This window comes from Malurus melanocephalus, unplaced genomic scaffold, assembly GCF_030028575.1.
Source record: "Malurus melanocephalus ecotype Western Australia unplaced genomic scaffold, MMel_1.1 scaffold_157, whole genome shotgun sequence".
Classification (NCBI taxonomy): Eukaryota; Metazoa; Chordata; class Aves; order Passeriformes; family Maluridae; genus Malurus; species Malurus melanocephalus.
The window spans coordinates 1,140,474-1,159,225 of NW_026623389.1; the positions used below are offsets into that span (position 1 = coordinate 1,140,474).

Sequence of the window (18,752 nt, forward strand, 5' to 3'; positions counted from 1 at the left end):
AAAAAAAAAAAAAAAGAAGCAGAGAGCCAAGAGAGGGGGTTAAGGTTGGGAGAGCTGTTGCTCCAAGCAGCAGTGCGAGGAGTTGCTCAACTCTCAGCAGCGTGGTGGAAAGGACAATGCATTAGGTCGCTGCCCCAAAACGTCGCCGTTGCTGCGAATGGTGCTGGGCGCTGAGGTGGGCTCCAGGTAGGTACCGTCGCTTTTCGGTTTGCTCTGCACTTCCTCTGTCCTTAGCTGAGGATTGGATTGGAGTTACTCTTCTGTGATTGGGTTGACAATGTAAGCGACCAGAAGTTCACTAGGAAAGTACGTTTTCAAGTATTTTTTTGAGGGGAAAGGCAGATGGAGAGGACTGCAGAAGTTTTCGCTGAAGTTTTGGTTACTCTTTCCAGCTGTCAGATTTCTGGTGATTCTGAAGAAAGATTACAGACGAGAGTCAGAAACAGGTATTAAACAATGACAGAGTGAGAAGTGATTTGCAGATCTGAGAGTTTAAAATTAAAATATATGTTTCTCCATGTCAAAGAAAAACCGCAGCGTGACTTGTCTGATGTCTTTGRAGTCAATTTCGGAAGGAGTGCTTTGTTTGTATGGCTGTTTCTTCTTTTTGAATACTTAAAATGCTGTAGTTTGTACAGAACACAGACCTGTGGCACAAGTGACAGGGAGGTGACAAGAGGGCTCTGAGTCTGCTCTCCGCCAATGTGTTATAGAAATTAGCATAGGAATGGGACCTTATCTGTGAAAAGTCTCTGAAGACCATTTGAAATACATATATCCATCAGGAGGTCGAGGATCTTCATGCTGTGATATGCGTGATTAGACGAGAAATACTACGGTCTCCTTATTCACGTTAAAAGAAATAACAGATTTAAAAATTTTTTAGAGGTAAGGTTACACAGCTCATTTCTTCTTAGGAATTTAAAATAAAACTTTGAGCTAAAGCCAACCTATTACAATAGTTAAAGATGGGCTGGAACCTTACAAGTCGCAAAATCCCTACTAAATTTTATCGGCTCAGCTGGGCTGACCTGGCAGAAGGCAGGAGCATTAGACGGGGCTGAAATGAGCCGCCTGAGGCTAACGCAAGCTGAGTATCGGTGCCCTTACGTGCCTCCTAGACTTCGCGAATGATAATTTGGACAAGCCTGCAATTATTCGTTACCAGCCTGGCCGTGCTCACACGATGCGAGAGCGGAGCCGTGAGCGTTCCCGGCACACGGTGCGAGGGCACGGGCCGTGGCGGGGCGATGGCAGCGCCAGCCCCGGGGCCAGGGGAACCCGCGGGGTCAAACCGAGCCTGGTGTACMGCTGCAAAACGGGAAGGCGGCGTGCACGCTCACAGAGGAGGCGGAGATACCGCCAGCAATGGGCCGCTGCTTGCTGTCCGGCCGGCTCGAAGCTAAAGCTAACAGAGTGCTGTCTGCGAGATAAACGAAAGACACAAACACTCCTTTTGCACATTCGTTCTCTCTCCCGCCACTCCCCTGCATATTCCCGGCCTGGGAGAGGTTGTTCCCCTGGCTTGTTTCAAAGCTGTGCATCCTGCCGAGAGCTGAGGGCAGCTGTTCCCACCTCTGCTCCTCGTCTAGGGAGAGCCCAGCTCCTTCTTCTGCTTTTGGGCTCTGACCTCTTCTGAGACGGAGCCTCTGGGCCCTAACTGTTGTTAGGGCAGCAGTTGGAGTTGGCTGGCACGTAAATAGGGTTGCTAATAATTTCTGATTTTGCCTGCTGAAACCGAGGATGCAAAATCTTTGAAGTTTTAGAAAATARAAGAATGTGCCTTCAATACAACAGATTTTTTAAAAGTTGAAAACACTGCAATATAAGTATTTAATATAAGCAATGGAAATGGTAAAGCCTTCAGAGAACACTGTTTCTATGGCAGTTTGGTCTGAACCCTTGATCTCACGTGGCCCATGCCTGGCAAGCTTTGGCAGAGCTATCCCTGGCACTGGGGTCTGCTTTTGCAGCTTCCCACATTTTGTAGTCTTGGCTTCCTCTGCAGGGCAGATCCCCCTCACTTTGCTACTGCTCTGTGAAATGCTAAACCCTCTTCTGTGAAAGCTTTGAGAGCATCTGACAGCTGGAGAAGGTCAGGGATTACTGTGGAGGGGTATGAGAGTACCTGTTGGCTTACCATAGGAGCCCACAGCACTGCTAGGGTGACAAACTCCAGCTGATGTTAGACTGCACTTATAGGTGAAACAAAAATGTAATTTTGGCTTTTTCATTCAAAAGGCCCTGATCATTTGTGTGTAGYTCCCCTCAACCAATATTGCTCTGAATTACTGAGAAATTTAATAGGGGCAAGTATGTGCTCTTTGTGAAGAAACATTGCCAGATCCTGTTCCTGTTGAAAAACAGAAATCAGTGACTTGGATGAACATAAAGATCAGGTCTGCTTTGTAGCAAGGAAAGAGATCTGACAAATTACCTGTAAAGAGACTATCTCCATGCATGTATATATCTGTATGTAGTTGCCTCTTCTGTCAAGAAGTTGAAATCTCCAATTRTTGGTGACTTGAACCAACAAATCTTTCCTTATATTGTAGCCACTTTGAAATTTGTTCGTAAGKGGATTTTTTGGTGCAATTTTCATGTTTGTAAAATGGATCCTGTGAACAGGATATTTTTGTCTGCTCTTTTAGCAGTGGGAAGGATTCTGACCTTTATCTTTCAAGTATGAGGCCTAAAATAATATTTCTTTCTGCTGTAGTAATTTTTTTTCAATAAAATGCTTCTGGGTACACCTAGCTCTTGCCAAGATCAGGAACATCTCAGTAGCCTTGCTGAGACAATGCAGGCTTTGTATAGCTATGGCTGGTAGGGCTTTGGTGACACAGTAAACTCAACAGAGGAAAGCAACTTTTTAGTAACTGCAAAGCAAATTACCTGATATTTGAGGGCATTTTTGTCTTTTCCAGGCTTTCATTTGCCCTGATCCCAAGCAAGATTTTATTTGAAAAGAAGAAAGAGGTTTCTCATTTATTTTAAGTGTGTTTTGCAAAATATGCTTAGAGTCTGGATGCTATCTTTTGCTTAGGTGTGTCATAAAGCTGAAACTAAATATGCATAGATGGGTTTATTTGTCATGAGATGGAAAGAAACTATAAAGGCATGAGGGTCCCCAACCAATAATAATKCAACAACAGTAACTTTCAGCTCTTTCCAGAGGGGGAATGGGTTAACCAATCATTAACAACTGAGAGGCTTTCTACCGTTTGCCAATGTGACAGCCATTGGGAGGTTTGCTCTCAAGAAGCAACACCCCAAGTGATGTAGCTCAGGGTTTGGCCTTATGAATACCCAGTGGATGTGCTGGAGTTGTGACTTAGAAATAAACTGAGATACTGCCTCCGCCTTCTTATCTTTTATCAGAGAAACTTAGAAAGCTCCACCACAAGGCAGGGTGTAGGCTGAGTTTCAGCAAGCTGAGTTCCCAGTGACAGTCAAGCTGTCGTTTGTGATTGCTGTGTCACAGACCTGRGATTCCTGACCTGGGTGTTTCTGCTGTGTGGACCTGCTCACACAGGCGGAGCGGAAGGACTGTCACTGCCATGTGGGGTTCATGCACGAAATACCCGGTGAGAGGCGAGAGATGGGGTAGATGAGGGTGGAGCACAAGGAAACGGTGAGGGGTCAGCTGGCTGCATAGTGAGAACAGCATGCCAGCAGACTGGCTGCTCTTGTGCTACCTCAGCAGCAAGGAAGAGATTTTAGAAGGAATTTAGGAGAGGTGAGCAAAGTTCCTCTGCAGCTATGACCAGGGAGGTTAGTCCCAGTGAGGAATTTTGAGGGGAAAACAGAAGGGTATAAGATGGGAAGCATAAAGTCGGTGTTAATAAGCTGCAAAAGACACCCATTTGTGCTATTCAGTTCTGCCTGCCTGAGCAAGTATTACATGTAAGGGCACCTTTTATTTCATTTGTTAGAAGATGGAGAGAGGATCAACAGAAGAACCAAAAATGAGTGGCATATTCAAAGCTATGGAAATGACTCTTGAAGTGATATTTGGAAGACAGAACAGTGGATAAGATTGTAGATCAACAGTGGGTCAAATTATGAGAGAACAAAAAGGAATGCCATCATTAATGAGCTAATGTGAGGGTGAGACCCCAGAGAAGCATTTTAGCTATGAGGGCAGACAGACCAGCCAGTGTCTTTCACAAGCATGCAGAAGGTATCAGCAGGTCTTAGCTGTACCTGGAAAGAAAGGTCAGGTCGGCCTATCACGCAAATAAAAACTGTGCCCTCCCTTCAAACGGGGCAGTAGTGGTCATTGTGGAAAGGAGAGAAAAGAGGCTTTGGATATTCCTTGAGAGGGGGGAGAGAGACTCTGCTTTATCCACTTATAGTTGGAAGTGATGGCTGGGCTTTCAGCAGTCTTTCAGTCTTTCTAGAAGAAAAAACAAGTTGAGGGATGTTTGCTGGGCTGGATATTAGGGGAAAGGAAATGGAAGGAAATTGAAACAWAGGGAGAACTTTGCAATTTAACTTAGAGAGATAAGGTTAAAAGCAAAAGAATTCATGAGGGTTGATGGAGTGGAAATTACAGAAAGGCTGAATGGTGGACATAATGGGGGAGGCTAATGGACGGTGCTGAATGGGACCGCTGGAAGGTTAGTGCAGGAAAAACTCAGGGGCAGCAGTGGAGGACCAGGATTGGTAAAATGGACACAGCATGACAAAAAGGGTGATATGGGTCATCAGCATAAATCAGGAACAATAAGAAGAGAAAAATAGGGAATCAAAACCCAAGGAGGAAGGTGATGGACTTGCATGAAGGGGAGGCATTTGCAGGGTTGGGAAGAGAAGGGAAGGGAGAAAATGAGAAATGAGCAATCCTTGAAAAGAGGAGGAGGAGAAGGAAGAGGAGGAGGARGGAGAGGGGGGAGGAAAAGGTCAGCTCACTGAGTCTGATCCAAATCAGGGAAAAGTTGAGACAGAGGTGCATCATTAGGGTTTGAAAGCTGTCCTCAAGATTTCAGAGCTTGTAAGARCAGAAGTATGAAGAGACTGTGGCAGACAGATCTTTAAAACTCAYGGGTGTGCTGGGGTGACAAACTGAGGGCATGAGGTCTGAGCAGCACGCAGGGGGCKACTGCAGGAGCTCTTATGGGTGGGGAGGGAGCAAGAGCCAGAGCTGGGAAAAAAGCATGAAAGGCAAGGAGGGAAGATAGAGTCAAACACGATCACGCACGCAGGGACATGTCCTCTAGATGTTTTTGCAACAAAAGAGCACGTTCAACTCACCTCAATAAAATATTAACATTACCATGACTTAAGGCCATGTTTCTGGCAGTAAAATCTCTGTTGAGTGCATATGCTGAAATTTCACTAAAGTTCATACAGTATATCCACATCCTAGTTGAGTGCTAGTCCTCAAATGCCAGGACACAWTTCACTGTCATTAGCATTTTCATTAAAGCTAGCACTAATAGAGGATCTGAAGCTCACAGGAGCATAGTCACAGTAAAGCTATAAGCAGAGCTAGATTTAATGGGTGAGAGTATCCAAACTTCTGGGAACAGCAGTACAGTCTGCAGCTCTTGAAGATGGGTTCTSCCTTTGGCTGCTTGGCCTCATGAAGCCGGCAGGAAAAGACACAACTCATCTGACTTACTGAGTGCACACATTCGATGAATGTGGAGGTGCCTCTGGCTGGGTCAAGGAGATCTGAATGTGCTTGTTGTTGCTGCCATATGTGGTGTCTTAGTCAGTGTTTACGAAGTAAATGGGATGAGCAGATGCTACGGACAAGGCTGCCTGCTCACCCTGAGCACCCAGGCCAAGGGTGGCTGCAGACAGACCCAGCGGCGTTACACAACCCAGGAGCAAGCTGCAGCCCGGGCCCAAACAGGCCACAGTTGTCCTGCACGGAAGGGAAAAAATGTGAATTTCATAGAGGATAATTGTACTGAGCAACAATAAACAAAAAGGCTTTTACGTGCTTCTTTCACATWCTGAAGTCCCACGTCTCAGCTTACCTATGTGAGTCACAGGTCAGACTGTATGTGGGCAGAATAAATCTTCCTAAGCACCACAGGGGTGGCAAGAGGTGTCTGGGACATCAGGATGGTGCCCTGCCCCCTCTGATGTGTGACCAATGGGAACAGGGTCTGAGACAGGCCACAGCTCCTGAACACACCTGTGTCTGAGCTGCTCTGCCCCTCTSTGCCTWGAACATGGCAGCCTGGAGCCCTCCTGATCCGATAAGGTCTGTTCTCTGACCTGTGTTTCACCACAGGTGTTCTCAGGGGTGCTGAGAAGATGTCTTTCCACAGCCACTCTTTATTTCGCTTGGAAAGCTTTGGTTTTCTGCAGGGAGTTGTCTGCAAGTTTACATTTTTGATAAGCAGCAACACAGACTGGTAAACAATTTTAGTTTTTACTGATTGCTAACATTATGAGCCTAAGTAAGARAATTCCTGTTGAAATTCCTGTGAAAATTCCCAGCATTCCCATGGCCACCTGCTTACAGGGTAGTTCCAGGGCTCTCCCCCGCCCCTCTTTCTAGAACATTATCTGGAGTTCCAACAGTGGCTTTTTGATTCCTGTCATCTCCCCAAGCTGGGTTTGTGGTGGTGTGCTAGTGGGAAGAGAGACACCATCAAAACCCATCAGGGATTTGAGAGGTGTTACCAGTGATCATGCTGCTCCCTGGGCTGTGGGGTTACTGAGAGCGGGTTGCTRGCACTGTTGTGATGTCCATCCCACTGGCCTTTACTAAGGAGACTGATAGCTGAGTCAGATCCTAGAATTTCCATCTGTAGGTCACTGAGGTTTTCATTGTTTTGATTTTTTAAAGGAAAATAGATTATTTGTATTTGTGTATTTATATATAGATTAAAAATTGTATATGCACTAGAGGTAGCAACACAAATCAGTCTCAATGCTGGATTTTTAATTCCCAAAGCACTGCCAGTTGCCATCTTTATCTCTGTTTTAGGGAAGTGATTTTGATGGGATCATTYTACCCACTGTGCCATATTTCTTTTCTCTCCTCCTGTATACCAGAAATACACTCTTTAGGAGTGCCACRAGAGACAAGCTATTAAAGAATACGCTAAACACATAAAAGAGGTCATAAGAGTTTACCTTCTTCTAGAACGAAGCACCTCTCTCTCTATAGTTTCCAACAGACACAACAGGGTTTTTTGTTTTTTTTTCTAAATAAAGAAGTTGGGAAAAAAATACAGGGTCTCTGAAGAAAATTAAAACTAAATTGCTGACGATGTAGCCTACTTACCTATGGACAATTTMATAAATTTAATTTTATGGAAAATGTTGTGTATCTGTAAGCCTAGAAGGTCAAGTTCTCAATAAAGGTTCATACTGGTGATAGTGAAAATCAGTTAAAGGCCACAACTCTCTGTGAATGCTGCCAGTACACAGGACATGGATTGCACAGGGGATTTGTGAGCTGGAGTGTAAGTTTATAATATCTTTGGACACACCTTCATGTTTTTAATACATAGGCAACTGTATGTTCTCTTTTTGCTGTACTGCAAAGTAATCCAAAGGATCCTGCTGCAGTTTGGGAGCTGTAATTGTGCTACCACAGGCTGAATACAAGGCTCTCTGTCCCCTGTGCCCTAGGAATACCCACAAATGGGTTGGACAAACCCTTTCCAGAGCTGAGGCTGGTGCAAAGAGGATTAAATAAGCTTGCTAGTTGTTGTTGTTGTTGTGCAAGTTTCTTTTGGAGTTCTGTGTTCAAACCTGGCTCCCTGCTTCCCCATCCTCTGGATTCGCCTTTGCCTTCTGTCACYGGTGTGAGTTTCTGTGGTCTCCATGCTCTCTGCTGGCTCTGTCTGTGTCAATCAGGGAGTTTGGCCCTGGGGCCAGGGATCCTGGCACAGGGTGCATGTTTGTAAGGATTGAGTGGTTTGTGGAGCACCAAGTCATACACAAGCCACTTCAGAGCACTAGACAGCTGGATGCAGAGATGTTGGAACCATGGAAAAGCAGAAGGGATGAACTCCCTTYGCTCCAGCATCAGGAGCTTTGAATGACAGGCAAGGTGGATGCACTAGACTTCCATTTTCACTGCTTTTCTGCGTTGCTCAGATCTGAGTTTCAGCCACAATACCAAAATGCAGAAAGGGCTCAGCTTCTGCCTGACCTCTGACAAGGGGGCACTGCTTCTGTGTCTTCTGTATCAGGCACTGTAACATGAACATAATTGTGTTGCTCCTTCTGTAGATCCAAACCACTTACATGGCTAGTCCTCTCCATCTAATCTTATCTGTCTTGTGTTGCAATCCTTGGTGTGCTTCCCTATTTCCAAATCAGAGCAATATTTCTGAAAAAAATGTCTGAAACCTGCCTCCATTTTGGAATGTTGCCTGTTTTAAACAAAGAACATCAGGTGGTGGTTAACACATTTGTTTGTTAATCCTTACCTGGAAAGGAAGTGGTGCCAAAATCATTGCATTCGTAAAGCTCCTGCAAATGTCAATCACCATTAAATAAAGAATTCTTCTGAGTTCATACATACTATTGTATTTATATGTGCAATATGGTGTAGAGCAAGCCAGACAAGAAGCAAAAAGTACACGAATGACTGGTTTTGCAGGAAAAGCACCAGTATAAAGCTTAGAAAACCTGAGTTCGTGTCCCTGCCTTGCCACAGAAAATGATATGCATAAGTTAACAATGGTATGGTCAAGTGGTTTTTGTGGACATCTGTTTCGTGGTTGCTGGTCCCTGCTGGTGCAGACGAACATCCCATCGGGTTGTGAGGTCTGCTCTGGCCAATTTGWGGGGAACTTTGGCAGATCTCAGGGATTTCCTGTGTTTGGCTTATGCCTTCATTTTGAATGGGTTGGGCAGTTGTRCTGTGAGAGTCCCCAGTAAGGATGAGGGAAGGTGCCAGTCACAGCTGAACACCTACCCCAAAGCTCTGGTGTCACCTGTCCTTCTTTCCTCAACTCCCCTTCCTCCAGTCCCACAGCCCTCGGGTGAGTGGGACCTTGTGAAGTGCTGCAATGGTACAAACTGTGAAGGGATGGGGAGGGGGACCTGCCCACAGGCTGCATTTCATGATCCATCTGTGTCCCTGCAAARTGAGAGCAAGGTCCTGCTGACAGAGCTTGGAGCAGATCTTGCTGTGAAACTCCAGCAGCAGGGGAGAACCAGGAGTCCCCTGGGTGCTGGTGGGGCAAGTACCAGGTTTCTGCTTCTGATCACTGGTTTTGGAAAAGCAATTTGAAATGCACTGCTAAAGGGCCTGTAACTATAGTGTTGAAAAACAGATATAACTGTTGCAGCCCACTGCAGGAAAACGTGTCCATACCATATAACCTACAGAGATCGGGGACTGGAACTGCTCCAAGTGCATGAAATTTTGCATCCAAAAGTTTCCATTGCACAAGCAGATCTGAAAGGAAGAAGACAAAGCAGCTCTGGCTAATATGGATGTCCTGAATTTTCTATCAGGAGACTGTTTTTATTTGCCCATAATTTTGCAAAGTTTTCATTGCATGACAGGATGCCTGAGGCCTGCATTGTTCTGCATTTAGCTGTATAGAGGCCCAAGAGTCACTTAGCTTAAAGTTATTTGACCATTTCTGAAAATTAAAGCTAGAGAATTTGCCATTTTTCAAACTTTTACAACCTCTTCATAAGGCAGTGACTTGACCTCAAGCAGGGAAGTGGCTCTTGGGCAGGGGTCAAAGCAGTTTGAAAACAATTTCCATGTGTTTAGTGGAAACTTCAACTTTTAACTTCCAAGTGTCCAAACCCACTGTTGACACTACCTTTGCTCTGAAAAAAACTTGAGTCACAGGTGAACCTCAGAGGATGAACCTCTCAGAGCAGAGATCCAGCTGGACTCCCTGCCCTGAGTCCAAGAGTGATCTCTAGGGCACCTAAAGATAAAGAAAGCAGAGGAACAGGTACTGGGGCTTGRGGTTCCTGAAGAGCACGTTGGACCTAGTGGGAAGGAAAGAGAGAAAAGAGAGACAATGAGGCGGGAGAGGGAAGACAACCATCTGCCYTGAAAGGCTGATGAAGAGTCAGAAGGCTGATGGAAGGGGGATTTGATAACTCAAACAGAAGTGACTGAGAAGTGGTGTTTGGGCACACAGACAGGTCTGATGTGGGGGCTGCACTTGGCGCCAGCCAGGCAGGGCTTCTCAGGGTTAGAGACAGTGACAGGAGGAAGGAAATGTGGGAGTTTGGGGCACTGCTATTGGATGAGGAGCAGAAGGSGCAGGTCATCCAAGGAGACTGGACAGAGCCCAAGCCAGAGCACTTGGAGATGTGAATCCAAGGGTTTTCAACACTCCAGCTTTCCCTCRGGAAGCTGTAAGGAATCCCCCACCCCTGCCTCTTCCCTCTTTCWCTGCTGCTGCCCTGCCTCAGTCATTTACTGTTCGTTTGTGAAACAGAAGTCCATGTAGTAAATCTCATGTGCTTTTCTCTGGTGACACACACATCAGTAGAATGCCTCATGATGGCATTTGGGGCTGAGTTTCAGTTTGCATTAAAAAAAAAAAATATTACAGACAAGCTTAGGAAATGGTGCACAGATATATCCTACTAATAAAAAAATAAGAAATGTAGAATTCATAYAGTGCCAGATTTATAGTCTACACAATCCTAGTTTGCCTTCTGTTATATACATTATTATAGTATGATCCTGTTTTTTTGACACATYCTGTGCTGATGAGGGTTTTTTTGAAGGAGCCTTGCCATATGCCATCCACAAAAAGGAGGGTGGACAATGAACTTTAAGTATTTAATTTTTTTCTCTTATGCTGYTCAGGATGTAAATGGTTCATGCTCTTGAATTCCTTTGCTCTGAAGAGAGATTTATCACTCTGTCTTTTTTAGTGGTATTCATTGCTGTAACTATTTGCTGTAAGTATTTAAATACTTACAAATAGTGATGTGGTAATCTGCACAAGAACCATTTAATATTGATTTACTAAAAAATAGGGACATAGGATATAAATTAAGAAGTTTGCCAGAGTTTTGGTTATACAGTTTAGGATGCCAGCACCAGGCACAGGTGAACTTGTTTAGTTAAACACCATCTTCCCTGAACAGTGTGCTTTASGGTAAACAAGCTCTAGCTATAGGCTTATGTCAAGCTAAGAGGTTTTTCTGAGTAATCAGAAGTACAAGTACACAAATAAGTCGAAGAGTTATGTCCACATTTTCAAAATAATTCAACTACTGCATTTTTGCTTTAAAATCAAATTTCATTTAGGAAATCTCACCAAATTAAACAATTGAAATGGGATAAAGAATTCAGAAGTTGAATGTTTGCCTTGAGGTAAAACAAATTGTCTCCTTTTCTTGTTTTGTTTGCACTTCACTACTAGTATGAGTCAGTCACRCTGCTTGCCTCATGACTTTACTTTYCAGAAAACTGTGTTTTTCTTATGATCCACTTTTTCAAAATACATTTCCAGAGAATTCCCTTGCAGCTCTAAGTGCTCCTTGATTTTGCAAGCAAATTGCAGTCCAGAAAATGTTCCTGTCTGAAAACAAGGAACATGCCATTGGTCACCATCTGCACAAAGCTTGGTTTGAATGACTTGGCCAGTGATACACAGGATCCATGTGCAGACCAAGGGCAGAAATCAGTAATCAACAGCCTCTTTATTTGCCCTGCTGGTCRGCTGGAGAGCTGGTGAGAGTGGCCAAGTAGAACCAAAACCTTGTAGGGGGAGCCTTTTTGATCAACACCATTGCAGCTGAGAAGACAGCTGGAAAGGTAAATGAGGCTGGTGTCCCCATGTGGTAAGGAAAGACAGAGGGATAAAGAAGGAAGACATTATGGAAGACAAATAATGAGGAGCATACTGAGCACTGGGATATCCAAAGTGCTTAGTGCACTAGGGTTACACATTTCCTTGCTCGGGGAATATGTCCAGCATGGCTCCAGCCACCACAGTGCATCTCTTCTAGAGATCTGTTTAATATAAGTGGCCTGTAAATGCAGAAGTCAGATGCAGTAATTCATCCTGTGCTGCTGGAGTGTTGAACTCTCCTTTTCCTGGTGGATGACAATGACCAGAGATAGCTGTCTGAAGTTAAGCTATTTTCAGATGAGGAACAGGAGACTGGTTGGAGACTGAGATGATGGGACTGTGAACTCAGGGTTGCCCACCACACAGGRCTCTTTCAGCTTTGCACTTTGCCTTCAGGCAGGCTAGGGCTGAGGCACAGCTGTACAATGGGGCTGCTTTCCCTTCCATAAAACCATCCCAAAAGCCTCTGTGGCTTAAGAAAGGTGCAGGATCAGACCTGAATGCATTACATTTCCTAGCCAGTGTGAACCAGCAAAGTTTTAGTTCTTTCCTAAAKCAAAAATGGACAACTGAAAAATGCTTGTTGCACTTGTTACCGCAGATACCAGAGGGAAGGCAGCCCCTGGTCAATCAGCTGGAAACACAGAGTCAAAAATGAAGCACGCAGAGCAACCTGCCTTATTCATAGCAAATGGCTGAAAATAAGGACAGAAACTCCTGTCCTGTGTGTGCTGCAACACAGCAGATTGTGCTACAGCCTTCATTGAGCAAACCTGAGGTGTACACATGTTTGTGGAAACTAATGGGTGAATGATTCACCAACAGAGAAAAGGACCGCCCAAAAAATGAGAAGAGTTTGCACCTCTAACAAGGGAGAAAGCATTTACCCTCTTCTCCTGACCCATGGTGGTAGCAGCACATTCCCTGTCATGCACCTGTGCCCCTGCTCATCTGCACTTTCTGTTCCTCTGCAGGGCCACAGGCTCTGAGGAGGACCTGCAAAACCTGGTGATTGTTTTGTAACACAAAAGTAACCTTTCAAAAGATGCAGGACTGACATCATCATTTAATGTCTGTTCATTTAATGGAACAATCATAGAGAATGCAAACCACCCTCTTTTCATCTTCAAAGCTTTTATCAAGTCTGGCACATCTATGTTGGCCAGATCATATTTAGTTTCTTCTCTGTGTGCTTCACCCCTGCTTTCTCACCTTACAATACTGGGAGCCATACCTGACCACCTTACTGGGAAAAGCCCTTCATCTGCTGGCCAGATTTTGCCTGTCTGGGCTGTATGTGCAGCATGCTGATACCACAAASAGGGAAAACACAGTCTGAGTTTTGTGTGAGCCAAGGCAGCTTGCAGCAGTGACCACCCCGCAGCAGCTCACAGCCACCTTGGCAGTCTGATGCTGGCAAGGAGAGCCTGTGCCTGCACAGGTTATGCCCAGTTGCTTGAAACTGGTGAAAATCAGCGTGTGGTTTTCTGGTTTTTAAAGCTGAATTGACATAAACCCCCTCAGAGATAACATGCATTATTACTGTTGTACTGCAGCAGGGTGGGATTTTTTTTTTTTTTCCCTTTGTATTCTTTCTCTTTCAGACTTGGATTTAATATTCCTTCTCTCCCTCTGTTTTGGTTACTCTGTATCTTAGTGCTTAGAGATTGCCTGCCCATATACTGAAAGTTTTTAATGAAGAATTTCAGCAACACTGAGTTACCAGTGAAAGCCCTCTGCAGATTTTGACAAAAGGAGTTATATGAAATTACTTCTAATCTCTTTATCCTTGTCACACCACTCTGCTATGCAGTAATACACCAAAGAATTTCCAGAAAATGAAGGCTGGCGACTTACAATACCTACCCACTTGGTTGAAAAAAGAAATTCATAAAGGAATTGGGAGGTGAATTCAATCTGCTGCTTTGCTAGCTGGGTGACAAAGGAGGGGAAAAGTGGAGAGAGAAGACAGGAAAAAGTAAACATTTTCTCATTTAATTTTTTTTTAAAATAACAACTTGAAGCCTAGCAAGCCATTTCCCTCAAAAATTTAGATCRTGCTCTGAAAGTTTAAAAAGGAGGTGTTTTGGTTAACTTTATCATGGCRGCCCTCAATGGCACGTGGTTAATCCCTGTTAGAGTGGCAAAGCTGCAAAACAGCATGTCCTTGAGTGCACTGGTTCTGTGCCTGACAGGTTTTAATTTTTCACCCCATTGCATAATGCTGGCACGCACATCCGACACGTAGGGTATGAAACTGTCTGAGTAGGTCCTGCTTCCATTCAAGTCAAGGCCAATGCTCTTCCAGTTCTCAACAGAGGCAAGGTCACGGCATCTGCTGGAGCAGCCCAATGGGGAGCCAGGCAGCAATATTTTGGAATAGGTCAGCTGTCTCCCACTGTAGTCCAGTCCTACCTGAACTTGTGCTGGGACTTAGCATTTGAAATCCCATGACAACCAATGACTTTCATCACTTTKGTTTTCTCAGATTTATTTCCTTAAAAGAAAAAAACAAGAGAAAAGGAGAAAAAAAACCACCCAGATATTATTTCCTCCTGAAGCACACACATACAGAAAACAACATATTATTGATTTTCTGGTAGTCTGTGTTTGTCAGTCTTAGCCAAATATTGTGTGTAGSTGTAACGTGATTTAAAAGAATAAGATGAGATGTGGGTGGGACTGAAAATGCAGTTGCTATTATTCATCTGTTTATGCCATCATGCACGTGTGATCAGGCTGTGATCTTGTGCAGCAGCCTAGGAGCCTACAGATTTCTGGGATCATCCTGTAAAAGAGCCAGGAGGTCTGTTATTGAATACTTCTACTAGATCAGCAAGGTCTGTATATACTACATTTGTATTTCATTGCTACAGCCAGCATCAGGCCACACATGATGAAAAATCAGCATAGAAATCCGTACCTGCGCTTTTTTCCCTTACAATACGCAAGCCCATCAGGATTCCAGCTAGGATAARAATATTTGTAAACAGCCTACTTACCAAAAGGGAAGATTTTGTAAAAATAAGACTGTTTGTAAGTTTGGGTCAAGTTTGCAAAACAGACTGATACGTAGAAGAATAAAAATTCCCAGGAAAATATTTCAGATTTTCAATTCTGAGMCCTTTATGTGGAAATTGAAGTGCTGGGAGAAAAAAACTTAAACTGAAATTGATTTTTTATTTGGTTGAGAAAAGCAAGTAGAAAAGAATTTTTGTTATTGTTGTATCTAGGCTCAACTTGTAACAGAAACAAAAAAAAAAAAGGGTTGTTTCTGCACCTAGTTTTGATACACTTTCTCAGAAGGAGTAAAAATGAGGCACTTGATTGCCAAGCCACCCTCAGCTGGATAGAGTAGGGAGTTTTTCATGGGAGTCCAGTCCTGAATGCTCCTTCAGCTCTGTGGAAACTTACCTGTGACGTAAACAGACCATCCAAAAATCTTAGATACAGATCCCTTATCACGTTTTTGCAGGCTCAACCACATTCCTGCTTCCACAGAGAGCAGTTCTTCTAGCTGCAGGCAGTACAAACTTGTTGCAGTGCTAATTATTTGATCATTTGCCTCAGTATTTCCAGATGTAAAAGATTTCTTTGTTTTGGTTGTTAAAGAAGGGATTTGATTTTGTATCTCTGTTCCCCATTAGTTATATCTCTGCTAGTAAATCAAAAGTGCCTGGAATTGCTCTCTGGCATGGAGGCTGGTTACCTCCAGAGGAGGATGCTGTCTCTCTGGCCAAAACCAAATAACTCCACCCAAACTGTGTGTAAGGTATGATCCAGATCTCACCCTAACCCCTGGTCTGTGCCTGAGAGAGTGATAATCTACCCTCTGGTTTGGGCAACTGGTATTTAAATGACATGGGTCCAAAGTGTGCCAGCTGTTGTGGACTTTAAAATGTGCAATTGATTTCCAGCACCCAGGAATGCTCGYTGACATGGTTTGACTTGCACTTTCTTCTGTGGAGATAGTTCTTACATCTCCCCTTTCCTCATTGGCACTGATCAGCACAGCAGCCTTCTTTCAGAGGCTCCAAAATCAGGTGTACACTTATTATGTCCCCAAACAAAGTATTTCCATTCAAATAAAAGTATAGTTAGTGCTAGCAGCTTTAGCAGGTGTTCTAGAATGGGGCTGATAGAGGAGAATGAACCCATCAAGATAACAACCTGGGATCCATGGGATGTCTGCCCAGGAAGAGGCAGTGAAACAAGGCAGAATGACAGGTAGCAGCAGATGCTGATGAAGAGGGCTGCTGGCTGCTACTGAACCGAACAGTTTCACTGGGAATAAAGTCAAGAATTTCTAAGCAGGCACAAGATTTGAGTCTGTTTTTAGAGGGGGAAGGGGGAGTCTGGAGGCTCTAATGGCCTGGTTCTGGTGGGGTTTTTTTTGTAGGGAGAAAATATTTGTTCAGACAAAGTATGCTGTGGATCCAAGTTCAACTTTCCCTAATCTATTCTTACTGGGGATGCTATTGCAAGCATCTCCTTATTGGAAGAAGAAAACYGCTGACTTTTGGTTCCTGTGGAAATGTAAAAGAAGCTGATGTTTTTAACTGACAGCCCCCTGGAAAGACAGGGTAGAAAGTCATTGAGAGGCACTGACTTCCCCACTGCTCAGTACAGCAATGAGACCCATCCAGTTTCTCAGTGGAGTAGCAGACAATCTTTCTGATCCAAGTGTGGAGTTGTGTCRTGTTTCGCCAGTTTCTGGTGTTATTTTTATACATCTGTTTTGTTGATAGGCTGTAGTAGAAAACCTATAGAATAGTAGAAAATACCTACATTTCCTTTGTTAGAAGAATGCAGAAGATCAAGACCMATTTTGACTAAAGCTGGTTTTGGATCTGTATGTAGAATAAATATAATCCCGTTACATCACAATATTGAATTTAAGAGAGCACTTTTCTGATGGGATATACCTGTTACCTGAGACTTCTATTTCACCTGCTAATTTTGTTTTCCAGTCCTTTCACCCACACACACTAGGGTAGCATTTTTAAGAATTAACAGCAGCAACTTTGTTTTCTCAGTTATGTCTAGTTTAACTAACATCTAATCCTCTTAGCTCTTATACCCTCACAAACAGGGATTTGTTTGGCTAAAAACTTTTAATTAGCCCAATCACATGGAGCAGGTATTTAACAACCCCAAGGCAAACCCATTTCAGACATCAGAGGTGTCTCACCACCAAATTGGGAGAGCTAATTCTCRGGGCCTTTTGCTGCAGGCTGCAGAACTTGAATAACAGGGTTGGTGAGTGGCTGGCACCCAGTTTTTCTACATAAGTGGGCAGCATTCTTTAATGGTAATTTGCTGGCTCCAAACAGAGTTTCGTGATCCTTCACTAACCCCTCGTCTCTGCTCTCCCTCCAAAGCAGCCCCTCAGTTTGTGCTTGCACAATTCAGCCAGCTCTGAAGAAAGACAAGGATCTTCTCCTGGGATTGCTAGGACTGGTGGAGACCTGGCAGGTTACTGGAACAAGCAAACACATAAACAGACTGACTGAGGATAGAACCTGCTGAACTTTTGATCTCAGTAATTTGAWTCCAGGAGAAGCATGACTTGAGCAGGACACGGATCCTAACCCAGGAAGCAAGGGATCACTGCTGCAGGGCAAGCCTGCGGGGAAAATGCTGATGCCAGTGGGACCTGTGCTCCTGTGGTGCATGAAATCAATGAGAAAAGGAGTGGCTAACAAAAGCAGAAGAATGGGTACTTATGAAAAAGCAGGAATAAATGCTTGCATAATATGGTAAACATGTAATTGTTAACTTGAGACYAGCTCTGCCACAGAGCCAGGGCCCCAGCTGTGCAAAGTCCACCCATAAGGGATTCTCGGGTCCAAGCTGGTTCTCCAGCAGTCTCTCTCAGAGGGATGCTTGGGGGGCTGTGTGAAGTATTTAGCAGTGTTCTTCAGGCAATACCGTGGTTGGCTGAGGCTGGAGTGAAAGACCATGAGTGGTGTCACTTCAGTGCACTTTTCCAGCAGTGTTATCTTCCTGAGCTGTGTCTGCTGCCACTGTGGTGCTTTTGAAATACCTGTTAAAGCAGAAGTGATGCTAATCAAGTCACCCTTATTGAGTGCGCTGTCATGGAGTTATTTTTGGTCTATATTGTCATCTTAAATTTGCTTTGGAAAATCTCAAAACATTGTAAACCTAAGTAAGTAGAAAWGTGAGGAAATGATTTCAGCATCTTCTGTTTAACTTTAAAGTTACAGARTGTTGAGCCCTCTACGTCTACTACTTGCAGCCTTGAGTTTGCAATACCATGAGAGATTTTTTAGACATTAGCTTTAATTGATTGCCAATTAACCTGAGGTACTTGATACATTTGTCCCAGCGTTCTCCACATATTCATTCATGTCCTTGCCAGTACTTACTCTCAGAGCTGGGTGGCCCTGCCTCAACAGGGGAGCAGATGCCTGGAAAGTCTGCATAGTGAGCAGGGCAGGACGTGCTTTTGGGATGCTTCATTGACCTGTGAGGAATACGACTGGCCAAGCTGTTTTTTACAGATGTGGTTATGATGAGCTGACCAGCTGTAAATAATTAAAAATGCTCTCCTGTCCCAATATGGGAAGTAAACCAGGTAGCCATAGGGTGTACATGCAAACCTGGGGTACCTGGTTTAAACATATTTGGTTGTGTTCCAGCTAGCCATAAAATCAGTTTTTAAAGCATATTATTGTAATGGTTGGATATAAAATCAATTGAAGGTTTGTTGCCTGAACAAGACCTGCTTGATTAGGCAGGATTTCCATTACATCCCACTTACTGAGAGAAGTTAAAWTAGCAAAACCAYRGAGCATTAGAAATTTTTCCTTRGGAAGCCAGCTTTTAAAAAAGTCTGCTGACTGAGTTGATCCTGACTTTTTGACTTTCAGAGGGCAACTGGAAAACTTACTCAGTAGCATCATGTGCAGACATTTGCAGGCAGCAGTAAATATATGAGCACTTGCAGTGCTGGTGACCATT

General features: G+C 44.0%; 1 protein-coding gene across 4 annotated transcripts in view; it reads left to right on the forward strand.

Annotated features, from left to right (window-relative positions):
* The window catches only part of RBM47 (RNA binding motif protein 47), a 77,689-nt gene that overhangs the window by 1,250 nt on the left and 57,687 nt on the right, over window positions 1-18,752 (forward strand). For 2 of the 4 annotated variants that reach the window (XM_057371776.1, XM_057371779.1), the window contains exon 1: window positions 10-186. The exons of the other annotated variants lie outside the window; for them this stretch is intronic. In XM_057371776.1, coding sequence (XP_057227759.1) covers window positions 158-186 — 29 coding nt within the window. In that variant the 5' untranslated portion in view covers window positions 10-157. Of the gene's footprint in view, window positions 1-9; window positions 187-18,752 lie in introns of those variants that run through there. 4 annotated transcript variants of the gene reach the window in all.